This window comes from Schistocerca serialis, chromosome 8, assembly GCF_023864345.2.
Source record: "Schistocerca serialis cubense isolate TAMUIC-IGC-003099 chromosome 8, iqSchSeri2.2, whole genome shotgun sequence".
In the NCBI taxonomy this organism is placed as follows: Eukaryota; Metazoa; Arthropoda; class Insecta; order Orthoptera; family Acrididae; genus Schistocerca; species Schistocerca serialis.
Window position 1 is genome coordinate 83,536,375 of NC_064645.1, and position 20,206 is coordinate 83,556,580.

General features: G+C 43.9%; 1 protein-coding gene across 1 annotated transcript in view; it reads left to right on the forward strand.

Annotated features, from left to right (window-relative positions):
* LOC126416835 (glutamate receptor 1-like) overlaps nucleotides 1–20,206 on the forward strand; it is a 170,188-nt gene that overhangs the window by 47,141 nt on the left and 102,841 nt on the right. Inside the window, exons 3-4 of the mRNA XM_050084718.1 lie at nucleotides 4,030–4,209; nucleotides 10,799–11,001. Of these exons, the coding sequence (XP_049940675.1) occupies nucleotides 4,030–4,209; nucleotides 10,799–11,001 (383 nt within the window). The remainder of the gene's footprint in view (nucleotides 1–4,029; nucleotides 4,210–10,798; nucleotides 11,002–20,206) is intronic.

Genomic DNA, 20,206 nt, shown 5'->3' on the forward strand with positions numbered 1-20,206 from the left:
GATGATTAAAAATCTTCATCAGCTCATTTACATCTACATTGTCGTAGCTGATCAATGCACTGAGTTGGTGGGGAATAAATTTACTTTTTGAACCAAAGAAAAAACTCTCATGTACTCAATGTGAGGGTAGTTTAGTATACAAGCTTGTGATATTCAATGGTCAAAGTGTACGCAAGTTGGAGTGAGCAAAATCTACTCAACATTTACTGATGGTACTTTACCAAGTGGCATCTGCAATGGTGTTGTTTCCATGCTGGATCTGAAATGCTAATTCTCTACACTGGCCTTCACTGAATTCACTCAGTCTCAACTTTCCTGCATTCTGTAGAATGTTAACCTTTCCCTGGTCAAAATAGTGGCTGTTGCACACTCGCTAAGGATTCAAGCAACATGCACAATTTCTTTGCCCACAGGAATAATTAACAACCTTTTTGCTATCTGTCATCATGATACGTGAAGCATATCATGCTCACTTTGCAGAAAGTAAAGCTCTCAATACCCTCACTATTTTTCCACACACTTGAGTGGTCCACCATGAGAAGAGAGAGAGAGATATAGCCATTTTATTTCTCAAAATGCTTTTATTTAATGGGAATCTGACCACTGTGTTGCATCTGCATCGCCCGGTATGGCTTTAGGCAATCACTGTCTTGCTAGAGTTGAATTTTATTTTTCTTGGTGAGTTGCAGCCTAACCCTGTTAATGGCGTGCAGCCACTACCCTCGGTCACAGCCGTATTTACGTTAAAATGAATGATGTAGTGTTCTGGCCTTATCCCTTTCTGTGCTGAAACTTGCCGTTCTCTTGCTAAATGGGGTTTTCTGATGCCATTAGCCACCTCCTCGGTTCGTCTCCAAAATTCGTTTCACTTTAAGTAATTATTGTTTTGTTAGTTTTCGGTACATGAAATTAACTGCAATTGCCTCTTGTTTATATCATGTAATTATTATTTGCTGAGGGTCTCATACTTTATCGTACTGTTGTTATGGATCAGTCTGATGTAAGGTCTGTATAATCTGGACGCCTTACACCCTCCCCAACCACAAGAGGTGTACAGCGACCCCACACAAAGTCAGTTGAGAACATCATTCCACTGCTTCTTTGTTGCACATGGGTGTTGTATGTTACCAGGTTTCTGGCCAAACGTGTCATCTGCAATTGTCAGGGTACAAACAGGTCCGAGTTTTGTCCGTACACAACATTCGACACCAGTCCTGAGGCGTTCATTCTGCACCATTTCTTGCCCATCTGCAACCAAGTCGATGGTGTTGTGGTGTACGACGTGGTTCTTGCCATGGTCGTCGGGAACGGAGAGTCGCATCATACAATTGTCTCCTAACAGTTTGATGTGATACATGGCATCTTTTAGGCCTTATTCATTTCTGGAGCGATCAGCTAGCGGTTCCTTCGACTCAAAAGTCGTAGGTACCGATCATCATATGCACCTATCGAACGTGAATGGCCTGTGCGGTGTAATTTTTCAATCATACATGTCAGTTATAAGCGATTCCATGTCTGCACCAGATAACTTTGACTCTAGTAGACACATCGAGCAACTTCACTGATTGACAAGCCTACTATATGCAATGTGATGATGCCAACCTGATCGTTGGTCGCGATTTTCCTTCGTGACTTGATCTACGTTCACTCTATTGTTCCACAGACGTCTCTAATGCGTCTCTACTGGTGCTATACTTTCAACAGATGTGCTCCAGTCGATTCGAGTGCGGCTTTCCAACAGCGGGTAATGCTCACGGTAACTGTGCCCGTATTTACAAACAACATCAGGGTTGGACATCCGATCGATACAGAAACAGTCAGAATACCAATGCACCGGCATGAAATATCGAGATGATGGAAAATGTGCTGTTGAAGTGTGTATTTTCTCACGATTCCGATGCACGGAATTCCCTTTTCTTTTGCACTGAAGCGCCAAGGAAACTGGCATAGGCACACACATTCAAATACTGATATATGTAAATAGGTAGAATATGGCGCTGTGGTCGGCAATGCCTATATAAGACAAATGTCTGGCGCATTTGTTAGATCGGTTACTGCTGCTACAGGGGCAGGTTTTCAAGATTTAAGTGAATTTGAACGTGGTGTTATAATCGGCGCATGAGCGATGGGACATGGCATCTCCCAGGTAGTGAAGAAGTGGAGATTTTCCCGTGTGACCATTTCTCAAGTGTACCGTGAATATCAGAAATTCGGTAAAAAAATCAAATCTTCGACATCGCTGTGCTGAGAAAGAAAGCCTGCAAGAACAGGACCAACGACGACTGAAGAGAATCGTTCAACGTGACAGAAATGCAACTGTTCCACATATTGCTGCACATTTCAGTGCTGCACCATCAACAAGTGTCAGCATGCAAACCATTCAACGAAACATCATCGATATGGGCTTTCGGAGCTGAAGGCCCACTCGTGTACCCTTGATGACTGCACGACACAAAGCCTTATGCCTCATCCAACATTGGACTGTTGATGACTGCAAACGTCAGGCGAGTCTCGTTTGAAATTATGTTGGTCAGATGGACATGCAAGGGTATGGGGACAACCTCATGAATCCATGGACCCTGCATATCACCAGGGAACTGTTCAAGCTGGTGGAGGCTCACTAATGGTGTGGGGCATGTGCAGTTGGGGTCATATGGGACCCCTGATACATCCAGATACGACTCTGGCAGGTGACACGTATGTAAGCATCCTGTCTGATCACCTGCATCCATTCATTTCCATTGTGTATTATGACGGACTTGGACAGTTCCAGCTGGACCATGCGACTCCACACGCCCAGAATTGCTCACAGAGTGGCTCCAGAAACACTCTTTTGAGTTTAAACACTTCTGCTGGCCACCAAACTTTCCAGACATGAAGGTATTGAGCATATCTGGGATGCCTTGCAACGTGATTTTCAGAAGAGGTCTCCATCCCCTCGTACTCTTACGGATTTATGGACAGCCCTTCAGGATTCATGGTGCCAATTCCGTCCATCACTACTTCAAACGTTAGTTGAGTCCATGCGACGTCGTGTTGCGGCATTCCTGCGTACTCGCGGGGGCCCTACACGATATTAGGCAGGTGTATCAGTTTCTTTGGCTCTTCAATGTATGATATTCTTGTGCTGCATTTCTGACATGTATATACATTGATAAAACCCCTTCATGACTGATGGGACACATATATCGCACTAAAGTAATATGCAGTTTTGGGCGTTGGGACGTCTACATCTCGCATCTGCCTAGTGCTACAAGTAGCGAGATGCTTTCGGAACTTGGAGAGAAATACTGCAGACCATGAGCTGGATGTATAGGTGGCTGTGACCAGTCAAATGGCGCAGCGTATGTTCATAGTGAACCTGTTTCACGAAAATAATATCAGATCATCATCTTCGCAGTTCCAAGAGTGTCTGCAGTAACAGTGTGTGTTTTCTTAAGACCATAGATATAGTTTGAGAAACGTTACTAAACTTCCCAGTAATTCAACTCGTTTGTAGATATTTCGTAGAATGTCGAAAATATCAGTGTGCGGTATGTCAAAACAGTCTTCAAATGTTACGTTGAAAACTTGTGTGCGATATTTCATGTTTTTCACTGTCAGTAGAATACATCTCTTTTGGTACTGATCTGTTAAACTTTCATCAATACTTGCTATCTTAACAAAATCGATCCAAAATGAAAACTTTATCTCTGGAAATCCTAAGTTCACATGAAAACATGGATGTAGGTAAGTTCGTGTGGCATGTAGGTAAGTTCGTGTGGCACATCAGCTTCACCGATTTTCAAAAACAGTAGCTTAAAATTTCTTTGGTAATGAAAGTGTATCATTTATTACAAAGGAAGATAGTTTTTGACTTTTTCTTTCTTAAGTACATGCAAAATAAATTTTAACCGTCACAGTGTTAATCTGCTAAAGATAACCTCCATGACTCCTGAGATGCGGCTGCACGTGCTCCCTACAACCCTTCGCCCATTTCTTAGAAATTTCGTGCGACTTGTGATGACGACCGCGTCACTCTTCCCACAGATACACTCTCTCCGTTCTGCCCGGCTACTCCTACGGTCACCGCAGGCCCAACTCGACCGAGTGGAGCGGGCTGATCGGCGTCCTGCAGAGGAGGGAGGCCGACATCTCTGCCTGCGAAGTGACCATCGGCCTGGACCGCATCGACGCGCTGAGTTTCGCCCAGCCAGTGCGCAACGCTGGGTGCGTTTCCCTGTGGGGCCAACGTGTCCATATTTCTCTTTTTCATCCTTTTCTGTTCTTCATCTGTCATGTGTTAAGCCTCGGTTGGCCAGTTGCACCTACAAATGGCCCTCCCCTCATATTTCTAGTCTTCCAATGCATCTTTTAACTTGCGGAATAATTGCCAAAAATGTAATGGTAATCGCGACTCCTCCAGTCGCAACAGATGGGATTCACATTTCGGCCTCTTTAGTTTATGTAAAATATTTTCAATTCCTTTCATATATATATATATATATATATATATATATATATATATATATATATATATATATGGCAAGGAAAGCGTTTCTGAAGGAGAGAAATTTGTTAACATCGAGTATAGATTTGAGTGTCAGAAAGTCGTTTCTGAAAGTATTTGTATGGAGTGTAGCCATGTATGGAAGTGAAACATGGACGATAAATAGTTTAGACAAGAAGAGAATAGAAGCTTTCGAGATGTGGTGCTACAGAACAATGCTGAAGATTAGATGGGTAGATCACATAACTAATGAGGAGGTACTGAATAGGATTGGGGAGAAGAGAAGTTTGTGACACAACTTGACTAAAAGAAGGGATCGGTTACTAGGACATGTTCTGAGGCATCAAGGGATCACCAATTTAGTATTGGAAGGCAGCGTGGAGGGTAAAAATCGTAGAGGGAGACCAAGAGATGAATACACTCAGCAGATTCAGAAGGATGTAGGTTGCAGTAGGTACTGGGAGATGAAGAAGCTTGCACAGGATTAAGTAGCATGGAGAGCTGCATCAAACCAGTCTCTGGATTGAAGACCACAACAACAACATATGCGACAGTACGCGCTTCCTAATACGAGAATGTTCCAAAACGCCACCCATGAAAACGGGATTTGTCCGGGGCTCATATCTCGGGTTCTACTGTTGATAGGAAGATATGGTCAAGTGTTTTGAATAGCCCTTGGGCTAGGGACCATTTGTATACCCAGCAGGAGGATCGTCTTACTGTAACTATTCTACAGTACGGGGCCAAAATTTGAATGTTTCACACTTGCTCTAGCTTGGCAAATTGTGAAAGTCGGTTGGTCCTTTTGCATTATATGTGGTATACAGTGCTCCTTAACGCTTTGAAACCCACTAGCTACAACTGTGTACATTAAATTTCACAGCGTCTTAGCTGTGACAGAAGTATTGTTTCCCAATGGAAACCTGAGGCACACATTTGTGTATTTTCAACATTTTCGCCATGCGCAAGTGCTGCCAACTATTGAACATCTCTATGGAAATGTCAGCAAGTCAACATAGCAGTATACAGCAACTCATGTCATCAGTATACACGGACGTGGTTGATTCGCTATATTCCAGTAGGTAATGGTAGCTCAGCATGTGCGGTCAGAGAGCCGGTTGGCCTCTGCAACAAAAAAAAAACTGAGTGGAAGGATCAACCATCGAACTCGAACAGGACGTCCGCAACGACCAAACACAACGAAAAAAAAAAAAAAAAGTTGGTAGAGCACGTGCCCGTCAGTTCGAGTCTCGGTCCGGCACACAGTTTTAATCTGCCAGGAAGTTTCATTGTTATCGTTATTTTGCATGGTAATTATTGACTGAATATTTCGTAATTAGTTGTTTTAGTTCATAAAATCGAGCCAAGTGTACAAAGTATGTTTTGAAAACGGGTACATATTTTTTTGTAAATCTTGCTTCTAAAATCATTAAAAAATCACCTGAGAGCATCATCACATAAAGAAAAATTTTCCGTTCTCTAGAAAACATTCAGGTCTGAAGGGATTAAGGCGCTTATAGAGGCACCATTTAGTTCATGGGCGGTTCCTAAGAAAACCCGAAAAATATGGTTTTTGCGAACCAGAACTGAGCCCTCGATTCCAAGAGAGCTACCGAGCGAGGTGGCGCAGTGGTTACCACACTGGACTCGCATTCGGGAGGACGACGGTTCAATCCCGTCTCCAGCCATCCTGATTTAGGTTTTCCGTGATTTCCCTAAATCGTTTCAGGCAAATGCCGGGATGGTTCCTTTGAAAGGGCACGGCCGATTTCCTTCCCAATCCTTCCCTAACCTGAGCTTGCGCTCCGTCTCTAATGACCTCGTTGTCGACGGGACGTTAAACACTAACCACCACCACCAAGAGAGCTATGTACAGCAAATGGCTGAAATTTTTAGGATGTATTCCTAAGATCCAGATCTCGACCAACCTTGATTTCTTTATCCATTTTCAAGATACAGAAGTTGAAGGTTACCTTACTTCTGCATGTAAAATACGAAAGTAGAAGCCGGTGTGTGTCAAAAAAATAGTTTATAAAGTGACGTAGCACTTAGAAATATGTTGTTAAGTATCTCTTTTGTCATCAGAAGGGTTCTGGGAACACTATATTGTAGAACTGGACCACAGGCAAAATTATTGTGCACGTAAAATGCGGTCTGCGATGTAAAATTACACATTTCTACGTTATTTCAATTTCACATACGTAAGCTGTCAAAATTGTACTGACCGATAAAGTTCTTTTCATATGACAGACATGCCCGGTTGTACCAGAGAAAAGAAGGGAAGCAGCGGAAAAATGCTCCTATTGGAGCAGAAAAAGAGCTAATATGCTCCTGTTTATTAAAATACTCTGAAATGAAGAGTCGGGCACCAGTTGCATCATTCTGCCTTCTTCAGTACCTTTACAAATGTTCCTATAAACTTTGGAATGCGAACATATTAGCGCTTTTTTATGCCGAGAAAGGAGACAATGGCGATGGGAATGAAACGGAAAAGCAGTAAATATCGGAAAATAGTAGACAGTGGTTGTGGTATAGGAAGAACGAAGGAGACAGTGGCAGTGCGAGAGAAAACGACACGGTGGCAGTGGCATACAGCTGACAGCGACAGAACAGTGCTGGAAAAGAGTGAAAGAGACAGAGCCAGTGGGACAGGAATAAAGAGAAGGAGAAAGTGGAAGTGGGTGAGAAGAAGTGATAATGAGAGACAGAGACTCTGACAAGAACTAGGGGTGATTGTGAGAAGAGACAGCAGCAGTGGGAAAGAATGAATGAGATGTAGCAGTAAGAGAGAGCAAGAAGGAGGCAGTGGGAGTGAGGGGAGACAGTAGAAGTAGGATAGAACGAGAGGACTGTGGCTGTGAGACAGGGGACAGTGACAGAGTGACACAAAGAGATAATGACAATGAGTTGGGCTGAGTGAGTGAGTGAGAATGGGCAGTTGGAAGTGGATGGGTATGAGCGACTAGAGCGATGGACTATGGGGTGTGAGCGAGCTACAATTAGGGGAGGTTGTGGAAGTGAGATGTGAGTTGTATGTTGAAAACATCGCGAATACGTTTTCATGCCAAAAGTTTTGGGAAAATTTTTAAAGCTGCTGAGGATGACACTCTGTGACCAAAATGGTACTGAAACAGAGGATGACAGACTAAAGGTCGAAATACTAAACGTCTTTTTCCTAAGCTGTTTCACAGAGGAAGACTGCACTGTAGTTCCTTCTATAGATTGTCGCACAGATGACAGAATGGTAGATATCGAAATAGATGACAGAGGGATAGAAAAACAATTAAAATCGCTCAAAAGAGGAAAGACCGCTGGACCTGATGGGATACCACTTCGATTTTACACAGAGTACGCGAAGGAACTTGCCCCACTTCTTGCAGCGGTGTACCGTAGATCTCTAGAAGAGCGTAGCGTTCCAAAGGATTGGAAAAGGGCACAGTCATCCCCGTTTTCAAGAAGGGACGTCGAACAGATGAGCAGAACTATAGACCTGTATCTCTAACGTCGATCAGTTGTAGAACTTTGGAACACGTATTATGTTCGAGTGTAGTGACTTTTCTGGAGACTAGAAATCTACGCTGTAGGAATCAGCATGGGTTTCGAAAAAGACGGTCGTGTGAAACCCAGCTCGCACTATTCGTCTACGAGGCTCAGAGGGTCATAGACACGGGTTCCCAGGTAGATGCCGTGTTTATTGACTTCCGCAAGGCGTTTGATACAGTTCCCCACAGTCGTTTAATGAACAAAGTAGGAGCATATGGACTATAATATGGACTATCATTCTCAATGGAGAGTAGTCTTCCGAAGTAAGAGTGATTTCAGGTGTGCCGCAGGGGAGTGTCGTAGGACCGTTGCTATTCACAATGTATATAAATGACCTTGTGGATAACATCGGATGTTCACTGAGGCTTTTTGCGGATGATACTGTAGTCTATCGAGAGGTTGTAACAATGGAAAATTGTACAGAACTGCCGGCCAAGGTGGCCGAGCGGTTATAGGCGCTAGAGTCTGGAACCACGCGACCGCTACAGTCGCAGGTTCGAATCCAGCCTCGGGCATGGATGTGTTCTAGGGGACTGATGACCTCAGAAGTTAAGTCCCATAGTGCTCAGAACCATTTGAACCAATGTATGACGAACAGCACCCCAGTCAGTCCCGAAGCATCTCCATAACACTTATATGTTGTTCAAATCTACCGGCAGCAAATCTAGCAGCCCGTGTCTAAACTGCTTCAGTATCTTCCTTCAATCGGACTAGGTACGGCTCACAAACATTCAAGCAGTACTCAAGAATAGGTTGTACCAGCGTCGTATATGCGGTGTCTTTTACGGGTGAACCACTCTTTCCGAAAATTCTCTCAATAAACCGAAGTCGACCAGTCGCCTTCCCTGCTACAGTTCTCACGTACTCGTTCCACCTCATATCGCTTTGCAATGTCACGTCCACGTGCGTGTGTGTGCTTTTTGTTCTGTGTCACACACGCAAAAGAACCATTTCCCGATCACACACAGAGACATAAATAAGGAACATAAGTCGTCGTAACTACCGTCACAGTTTTCATAGCCTTCTCGCAACATGTGATACATCTCTCGCGACACACACGAACAGCAAGATGGCGTAATGCTCTGGATTACAAACAGAGTGCGAAAGTTTTGTTTTTCTGTGTACAGAATCAGCTACATGCCGTCCAAGGAATTATTAAGTAACAGCCCAGTACACTCCAACACTGTATTCCACAACACTTCCGCAACCCCAAGTGTATAAGGCTGACATACGTTAAGTTCACCTGTTAGTATTTGTTTACTAACAGCCGCTCTCAGAGTTGCATATGACATGATGTACGCTGTGAAAAAATGGCAACTTAAGAAGTACAGAAAATATGCCGCAAACAGCGACAATTCATAAAAAAATGCCATAACATACAATAAATAAGTTAGTATGAAAGTATCCACAGAAAACTATATTTCAAATACGAACAGTAAAAATGTAGTAATGTGTTACTGTGTTTGTGTAACTATGCTATTTTCTGCATGTTTTAGATTTAAAGAACCCACTGATGATGGCGATATCTGTCGCCGAAACTAGTTTGGGGAATAAATAAGTAAACAAACAACAAAGTGGTTTGCATCAAGGCGGACTCACAATTCCCATATTGTTGTTTTTTCTATCCAAACAGGGACCAAATCGAAGAGTTCCAAGATAAAGTTATCAGCCCTATAGGAACAAAGAACTATGGTACCATACATATAGCTTGTTTGCCAGAAATGTCAATGTTTAGGGGTTTCATTCGTGCTGTACAGCAACATTTGCAACCCTCAAGTGACCCTGAACATTGTTATCAAACGTTAGGACGCAAAGATTTACATTTATTACATCGCAAGTGAAATGCAGCATCAAATGCGTCGGTCCTTAATTGCAAAAATAGGCAAACCTGACATTTGTCAATTACAGACCGATATATCACTAATGGGTAACAACGGTTTGCTAAACTGTACGTATTTTCGTCGTAACCTCCGAATATGCAATAAATACAAAGTTGACACGCTGATGCAGGAGGTGTGGTTACCAGGTGGCCAATTGTAACACTGATAGGTGTCCTCTTTACTAATAATAACTTTTCACGTATAACATTTTTTTCGTACGACGCGTCGTTTTCAAGATATTTAGTTGTCTCACATTTAAAGAAACACCTTATATATCGGTGGATAGACCATCTCTCCAAGTGTTTATCTAACATTGCAGGTGCTGAATATGGCAACACTCGTGACGTGGGAACCGTCAAAACGTGCATGAAATTTGTTTGAAGTGGCTACTGCTGCTACCTGACAAGGCACTAGCAGCAGTCCACTTTTGAATTCTGTTCATTCGTGATCTGTCTGCAGGTATGAACTAATTCGACGCGACAACACGGGACGCTCGATTTGTCTGCGTACTGCGGCATGCCTGCCTCCTGGTGGTGCGCTCTGCATCTAAGGAAACGATTCGTATTTCGGTATATCTCGTAGTTTTCACGCAGAGGACTTCTGAAAACTTAAAGATACTTATGAAAAACATTGTACTTTATTCTGCTGCAATTAATGTCGTCAGATCGTCACCATCTGGCTAAAGTGTTACCGTGCCAAGTGCAACAAAGACACAAAATAAAATGATTCATCTGAACATACAATAAATTTACTTGGTTGTCTTTCTCGTCTGAGACGGGAAAACTCGCTTCATAGTAAAGCTAAAATCAAATAAGTTGGTAAGTAGTGGGTATAGATAATACGGGACATTTCGAGGTTAACATGATAGCGTGTTGTCTTCTTCCAGGTGCAGGTTTTACTTTCAGAAGCAGTTCCAAGAGATGATGTTCAAGCCGTACCTGCAGCCGTTTGACGGAAGAGTCTGGATTGCACTGCTGGTATATGTGATAGCGACGGGCATCCTCAAGTGGTTCTTCCAATACTTGCTGCGCGAACGCGCGGACCCAATAACAGCAACGTTTGCCATTGTTGCAGCGTTGTTAAACCAAGGTAAACGTCGCTTTTTTAATTTCATGTACATGAAATAGCTCTATTAAAGTACACAAAATGTAATATCCAGATATGGACAGAAAAAAGTAATTGGATGGATCAAAAATAATGAGACAGAGAGAGAAAGTGAGTGAGTGAGAGAGAGAGAGAGAGAGAGAGAGAGAGAGAGAGAGAGAGAGTATGTGTGTGTGTGAGAGAGAGTGAGAGAGAGAGGGAGAAGAAGGAGAGAGAGAGAGAAAGTCGGAGAGATAGGAGACAAGAACTGAAAGACTGATATGACCGGACATGATGCCTCCTACAGTTTCTAGAAAATATAGAACAGACATTTTTCAAATAGTGTTATCAAAAAGTAAATAAATTTGAATGTGAGATGCTGTAAAAAGAAGGTTACTGCAGGTTTCTGTTCTTGGTCAACAGATTTTTCTTGATAATTCGGTGATTTGCCATTAAACTGTATATGAGCTGTGTGGTAGTGCTCAATGTTAGCACTTGTATAGCTGCTTGGACTTTTCATTCTGAAACAACTCAGTTATCGCCATTACAAATGTCTAATTTGTCGTTTTCCTGTGTAATAAGCTCATCCAACAATTATAACGAGTGCTCATTGGTATTGAGAAGCGGTAGCAACAAATTACGTGAGCGCATCTCTAAAGGTAGGTTTGGCAGATAAAACAGGAATGGCTTCACATTAATGTTAAAGTGATATTCCAGAACAGTTTAAAGGAAGATGTGGTAACGGCACCGTGGGATCTATTAAACAGCAGTCCATTACTGTTCACAAATACCTGATGTGTTTGATGTACTAGTGTATGGTCACAGCAGACCAGTGCTGTAGTTAATGGTCTAATTGCAGAGTACAGCCTGCCATTACCGATACGAATGAATGTAGGGATCTGTAAAATAATTACACTTCATGGGCACAGAGGCTCAGTAAACTCAGTTGACATGAAAGCTGTCTTACAATTGGATACATCTCATCGAACTGTTGGATCTGAACAAATAATTCTTGGTTTGGACACATTGTTGCAGCTCGGCCGCTGTTAGAGTGGCACTTGTTTGCCGGTCATTGCTAACTGCTAAGAAATCATAGGTGTGCCAGGTAATGGTTTTGTATCGGTTCCCCCACAATAGGGAAACTCACAGGTGGTGCAGGTAGCAAGTAGTTTTATTTGCACCAGGAGGTTGTCGTCAAGGCAGGTGGTTTCCACACGGGCAGCAGCATAATAACGGGTGTGCGGGAAGCAAGGACGAATTTGAATTTTGCGCCATTTTGTCATTTGACGGTTGGCAGCCGTGGTTTTTTTATGCTTGTTACCTACGACCCTTTCCCATTAGTAGCTTGGTAGCTTTTGTGTGGTGAGCAATGTTGTTCGATGTTTATTTTTGTCATGAAGCAGACGCCAACTGATTAAAGTTATTACAAAAACAGTGGAAGTTCCACGGTAGCCCTTCGATAACTGCGTGTGACAGTCGGACGTAATGCTCCTCCAATCGAATCGCCAGTTCGGAATTGATTCGGAAGTTTGAGACGTGTTCTGTTTCAATCGTTAAGGAAACGGGACGACCGTGTTCTATTTAAACAGAAGAAAAAATTACTGTCGTGCGTGACAATATGACCTTAAGCGTCAGAAAATCGATTCGCCGACGAGCGCAGAGACTGAATTTATCACCAAGTTCACTGCATGAAATCCTTTCGAAAGATCTGAAATTGCATGCGTACAAGATTCAAGTTAAACCCTGCAAACCATGAAAAAAGACATCGATTTGCTCAGTGGGTCTTGGCTCGACAAGCAGAGAAGGAGAACTTCACAAAAAGAGTAATTTTCTCAGATGAGGCGCACTTCCACCTCAGTGTTTACGTCAATAAGCAGGATACCAGAATTTGGGGTAACGAAATTCCGCAAGTGACTGTGGAAGATGGGATACATCCACAACGCACGACTGTGTGGTGTGGGTTCTGGGCAGGAGGGGTGATCGGCTCGTACTTTTTTGAAAATGACGAGGGAGCTCCCGTCAGTGTAAACGGCGACCGAAACCGACACATGCTTTCTGATTGATTTTTCCCTCTTATTGATGAAAATGACGATTTTTGGTTTCAATAAGATGGTGCAACGTGTCACACATCCCGTGAAATGACTGCTCTGCTGAATGAAAAGTCTTCTCAAAAAATTATGTCTTCGCGTGGCAACCAGGAATGGCCTATGAGATCATGCGTTCTTACGTCTTGTGATTTTTTTGTGGGGATTTGTGAAATCATAAGTGTAAGCAAACAAACCACGGAGAATACACCAACTGAAGGATGAAATTAAAAGGATTATTAACGGCATCCTACCAGATGTTTGTGGACACGTCATCGAGAACTTCAATGAACGCATTGCTCGTTGCTGCGCGGCCTTGGGATATGGAGGACATAATTTTTCACGCATAACTGGGGAAGTTACTTAATGTGTTTATAAAGAAAACATTACATTTTAAAAATTATAAACAATGTAGCCACCAGTCGCGGAAACATGATTTATTTACCTTGTTGCAAATCGATTTCGACTGATATCAGTCATCATCGGCGCATTTTTCTAACAGATACATGCCATAAATAGAAGTACTGTCCTTGGTAGATTTCTATCTACCGGTTAGAAAAATGCACTGATGATGACTGATATCAGTCGAAATCGATTCGCAACAAGATAAATAAATTATGTTTCCGCGACTGTCTCACAATTGGATACATCTGATCGAACTGTTAGATCTGAACAAATAATTCTTGGTTTGGACACATTGTTGCAACTCAGCCCCTGGCGATTGTTTGCTGGTCATTACTAACCGCTAAGAAATCATAGGTGTGCCAGGTAATGGTTTTGTAACGGTTCCCACACAATAGGGAAACTCACATGTGGTGCAGGTAGTAAGTAGTTTTATTTGCACCAGGAGGTTGTCGCCAAGGCATTCTTAATAATTTTATATTCCACGGTCGCGGCACGGAAAGGGAACCTTATGGAGCCCAACAGTCATTACATTTTAATTAATTTTGTATGTTCTATAGCACTTCAATATTCGTTCCTACTTCCCGGACACCCTCTAATAACATAGGTTAGATTGTGCTACAGTGTAAATCATTTGTAAAGGCGCCACAAGGCGAGTGGTGACATTGGGTAACACAAAAAAGAGGCAGGAACTCAGTTTATATTTTAAACCCAGGTGGATAGTGGTATGCAAGGCGTTTACGTCTATATGAGGTGTGTGAGTGTAGTAGAGAAGAATGTGCACAACTCATGTCACTTCTGGCGCAGCTGTTAAGATTGAATAAATTGTCACGTGCCAACAGGAGGTCTTGGGTAACAACGTTTCTAAGTTTCCCATACTGTTGCATCAACCTAGTGCTGACTGTTCGAATCGGTTGTGTGGTGGCGGGCAGATTATCTTCTAAATGTGTAAGTCGCACGTGTTGGCGAATCAGCATATCGTGATTACTATTTGAAAGGGCAGTGGCACGGGGTATAGGTGTGTTCCATCGGATTGGCGTCTGTGTGATCAGGTGTTCCAAATACAGTTTAAAGTGCAGATCCTCCTGCACTAAGCCACTCTCTTCTTACATGGCGTAGCAAGACGGCATCACAGATGGTGCGTAACTGTTCACAGACATTATTAACTACTTTAATTACTTCTCGCAGAAGGCGGAGGGATTCAGGTTGCTTAGCGTTGGCTAAAGCTTGTTCAAATTTCATCATTTTCTCCGTCACGCACTGCAGTTTTGCTTCGTCGTTAAAGAATGGCAACACCTTGATTTCTGCAAGCATTACAGCTTGATGTGGTGTATGCAGCAGATTGTTCACGTGTTCAAATAACACGTCTTACAGGGATGGTTGAAAACGGAGTAACGGCAACACAATGACAGTGGTCAAAGGAAGAAATATAATGCCATAACTCATCTTGATGTACTGGGTAGGAGGTAGAAATCGACATAGCAGATAGTAGTAGTCAATTCAATACACGGGCAGGTTGTGTAGTTACAACGGCGACGGTAGACAAGTCCAGACTCACAACCCTAACATGGAATCGGAAACGCACATGATGGTTGATTTGCTATAGGTAATTAGCTATGTTTGGCGTTAAGGGTGTTAGTAGCCAGTGTTTGGCAGACAGACAATGACACCAATGTACGAGCACTCAACGATCACTAACTCTGTCTCAAGAATATTCGGCGACAGAGTCCTCAGATCGATTACCGCTGATGAGTGTAGAATCAAGCATTATTTTCTGTGTAGTTGGTCCTGTAAGAGGGTACCTCTGTCACAAAAAAACAGGATCAGTGTTTGCAATTCGAGCAGAATTGAGTTTCTAATACCATTGATTAGTGATTGAATACTCGTAGTGACAATTCACGTAACTTGAATTAGGGGTCAAGCTAACCGATTCGACACCAAGCTTAGTATAAAGTCTGGTTAGCAATTTGTGGGCATTGTGTAAATGTCTGTAAAGGACAGTTTTCGAACTGGCTCAAGATTGGTGATTTTTCACCCCAACTAGAGCTTGACAGGCAATCTTCGTATTGCGCACTATATACGATTGTAGAATCAGCACTGAATTGGCAACAAGGGTTCTGGGAACGATGTAAATTTGGAGAGCAGGATGGCAGCTTTTGTGTTAAGTCGATCTGATAGCTGATAGGTAAATACTGGGTGAGCATCAAAGCTTTTGTTAGAATGCGAGTGCAACATAGAAGTAATCCGTACGAGGCAGGTAACTGAAAAGAGTGTAAACCATAGGGTTCAGCGGCGAATTCGCCGGCTAGGAGGTACGGCCCGAAACCGTCGTGTCAGATGAGGAGAAAGAACACTCTTCAGAAGCTCAGTACACCTACGTGTAAGAGAAGGTTATTCCATGCTGAAATACACTCCTGGAAATTGAAATAAGAACACCGTGAATTCATTGTCCCAGGAAGGGGAAACTTTATTGACACATTCCTGGGGTCAGATACATCACATGATCACACTGACAGAACCACAGGCACATAGACACAGGCAACAGAGCATGCACAATGTCGGCACTAGTACAGTGTATATCCACCTTTCGCAGCAATGCAGGCTGCTATTCTCTCATGGAGACGATCGTAGAGATGCTGGATGTAGTCCTGTGGAACGGCTTGCCATGCCATTTCCACCTGGCGCCTCAGTTGGACCAGCGTTCGTGCTGGACGTGCAGACCGCGTGAGACGACGCTTCATCCAGTCCCAAACATGCTCAATGGGGGACAGATCCGGAGATCTTGCTGGCCAGGGTAGTTGACTTACACCTTCTAGAGCACGTTGGGTGGCACGGGATACATGCGGACGTGCATTGTCCTGTTGGAACAGCAAGTTCCCTTGCCGGTCTAGGAATGGTAGAACGATGGGTTCGATGACGGTTTGGATGTACCGTGCACTATTCAGTGTCCCCTCGACGATCACCAGTGGTGTACGGCCAGTGTAGGAGATCGCTCCCCACACCATGATGCCGGGTGTTGGCCCTGTGTGCCTCGGTCGTATGCAGTCCTGATTGTGGCGCTCACCTGCACGGCGCCAAACACGCATACGACCATCATTGGCACCAAGGCAGAAGCGACTCTCATCGCTGAAGACGACACGTCTCCATTCGTCCCTCCATTCACGCCTGTCGCGACACCACTGGAGGCGGGCTGCACGATGTTGGGGCGTGAGCGGAAGACGGCCTAACGGCGTGCGGGACCGCAGCCCAGCTTCATGGAGACGGTTGCGAATGGTCCTCGCCGATACCCCAGGAGCAACAGTGTCCCTAATTTGCTGGGAAGTGGCGGTGCGGTCCCCTACGGCACTGCGTAGGATCCTACGGTCTTGGCGTGCATCCGTGCGTCGCTGCGGTCCGGTCCCAGGTCGACGGGCACGTGCACCTTCCGCCGACCACTGGCGACAACATCGATGTACTGTGGAGACCTCACGCCCCACGTGTTGAGCAATTCGGCGGTACGTCCACCCGGCCTCCCGCATGCCCACTATACGCCCTCGCTCAAAGTCCGTCAACTGCACATACGGTTCACGTCCACGCTGTCGCGGCATGCTACCAGTGTTAAAGACTGCGATAGAGCTCCGTATGCCACGGCAAACTGGCTGACACTGACGGCGGCGGTGCACAAATGCTGCGCAGCTAGCGCCATTCGACGGCCAACACCGCGGTTCCTGGTGTGTCCGCTGTGCCGTGCGTGTGATCATTGCTTGTACAGCCCTCTCGCAGTGTCCGGAGCAAGTATGGTGGGTCTGACACACCGGTGTCAATGTGTTCTTTTTTCCATTTCCAGGAGTGTACAAGTTCAACCATACATCCGGTAGAGGCCTTAAGACTGGATTTTAACAATCACTGACTCAGACAACACGAACGATTCCGCTTACATCCCTGCCACTGTCCCAAGAATACAAGATAGCAACAGCTTACCGGGACCAGATCGGAATTGCATAAAGGGCAGTGATGTATAACTAACAGCACAAATTGGCGGCATTTGACATAGCAGCGCGTATCCACATATAGGTCGGAAGCACGTTCAGTGCTTAGGAAAGAGGTGGCCACATAACAGTACAACAACATCGTCATGTAGAATGCTGTCAAACCTCAGAATAATGAAACATCAAGGCTTAAGCACAATACAGCAATTTAAAATTAAACAATATATGGGACCTTCAGCATATCCACTAGCTAATGACAACGTAGTCGAAGGCAACTACGTATCATTCCATCATGATTAGATATGCTTTGGAGAGAGTGTGAATAGAGGCCCCTGTAACTTAATGGTCAGCTGACTGATGCCAGTGCGTCTTGAAAAGAAAGCCGAATGGATTAGCAGAGCTTGGCAGCTTCTGGTAACAGTGGTAGACATCGGTGCAATGCGAACACGAGACAGAGAGCAGACGAAGACCGAGAACAATTTGTGCCGGCAGTGGCACAGTTTATTTACATTCGTTCCCGCAAGCTGGCAGGCGGCAACTCGCTACAAAAGCCGGACGCAGCACGTTCATCACACGCATCCAGGAACAAGTGCAAAAATTATAAAATTATTGGTGCAAACGTAAAGTTAGAAAGTCGCTAGGCACATCCGCACGTAAGGCTTACAGTTCAAATGTAGGCAGCTAAATCCTTTGGCCAAACTTTGTGTAGCAAGTGTAAGTATAATATGTCTGTGAACAAGACATGATATCGGCGATAACCTGAGCAAGTGCGATAGTGTTATTCAAACACGAGTAGCCTTCACCCGCGACAGTTGCGACGAACGGGTTTCGTAAAATGAATACGTACACCTCGCAGGACGTCACGGTTGAAAATGGCAGGAAGTGAAACACACTTAGCCACAGCATTAGAGGACAGATGACAGCGAGTGTGGATACTTGCAAATAGTCACACGATCACTACCCAATGACAATATTCCACCAAATCATTGTGATGAGCGCATTTCATAAACACGCGATACACTGTTATCAACTGCGATCCAACCGTTAGTGTAAAGATCAGGTACTGGCGTTAGTGCATGTTCAATCGGTATGGATCTATATCACAGGCGTTTTATTATTCGGTAAATCTGTGAGCAAAACTCAAATTTGCTTGTGCCACGGTGCAGGTTGTGGTCGAGCATGTTGATCGCAGTCGATGTTATGAGTCTCCTACAGATTCCCGTATGGAGGACATAGTGATAGACATCTCTGGGGTTGTGAAGCAGTTGAATGGGTTGAAAATAAATAAATCGCCAGGTCCTGATGAGATTCCAACACGGTTTTACAGAGAGTACTCTACTGCATTGGCTTCTTGCTTGTTGTTGTTGTGGTCTACAGTCCTGAGACTGGTTTGATGCAGCTCACCATGCTATTCTATCCTGTGCAAGCTTCTTAATCTCCCAGTACCTACTGCAGCCTACATCCTTCTGAATCTGCTTAGTGTATTCATCTCTTGGTCTCCCTCTACGATTTTTACCCTCCACGCTGCCCTCCAATACTAAATTGGTGATCCCTCGATGTCTCAGAACATGTCCTACCAACCGATCCCTTCTTCTAATCAAGTTGTGCCACAAACTTCTCTTCTCCCCACTCCTATTCAGTACCTCCTCATTAGTTATGTGATATACCCATCTAATCTTCAGCATTCTTCTATAGCACCACATTTCGAAAGCTTCTATTCTCTTCTTGTCTAAACTATTTATCGTCCACGTTTCACTTCCATACATGGCTACACTCCATACAAATACTTTCAGAAACGACTTCCTGACATTTAAATCTATACTCGATGATAACAAATTTTTATTCTTCAGAAACGCTTTCCTTGCCATTGCCAGTCTACATTTTATATCCTCTCTACTTCGACCATCGTCAGTTATTTTGCTCCCCAAATAGCAAAACTCCTTTACTACTTTTAGTGTCTCATTTCCTAATCTAATTCCCTCAGCATCCCCCGACTTAATTCGACTACATTCCATTATCCTCGTTTTCCTTTTGTTGATGTTCATCTTATATCCTCCTTTCAAGACACTGTCCATTCCGTTCAGCTGCTCTTCCAAGTCCTTTGCTGTCTCTGACCGAATTACAATGTCATCGGCGAATCTCAAAGTTTTTATTTCTTCTCCATGGATTTTAATACCTACTCCGAACTTTTCTTTTGTTTCCTTTATTGCTTGCTCAATATACAGATTGAATAACATCGGGGATAGGCTTCTTACTTAGCTTGCATTTATCGCGAATCTCTTGCCCAACGTAAAGTCCCGAGCGACTGGAAAAAAGCGCAGGTGACGCCTGTATATAAGAAGGGTAGAAGGACGGATCCTCAAAATTACCGATCATTATCCCTAACATCGGTTTGTTGCAGGATTCTCGAACATATTTTCACTTCGAATATAATGAATTTCCTTGAGACAAAGAAGTTGGTGTCCATGTATCAGCACGGCTTTAGAAAGTATCCCTCCTGCGAAACGCCACTCGCCCTTTTTGCACATGATATCTTGCGAACCGTGGATGAAGGGTATCAGACGGATGCCATATTCCTTGACTTCCGGAAAGCGTTTGACTCGGTGCCCCACTGCAGACTCCTAACTAAGGTACGAGCATATGGGATTGGTTCCCAAATATGTGAGTGGCTCGAAGACTTCTTAAGTAATAGAACCCAGTACGTTGTCCTCGATAGTGAGTGTTCATCGGAGGTGAGGGTATCATCTGGAGTGCCCC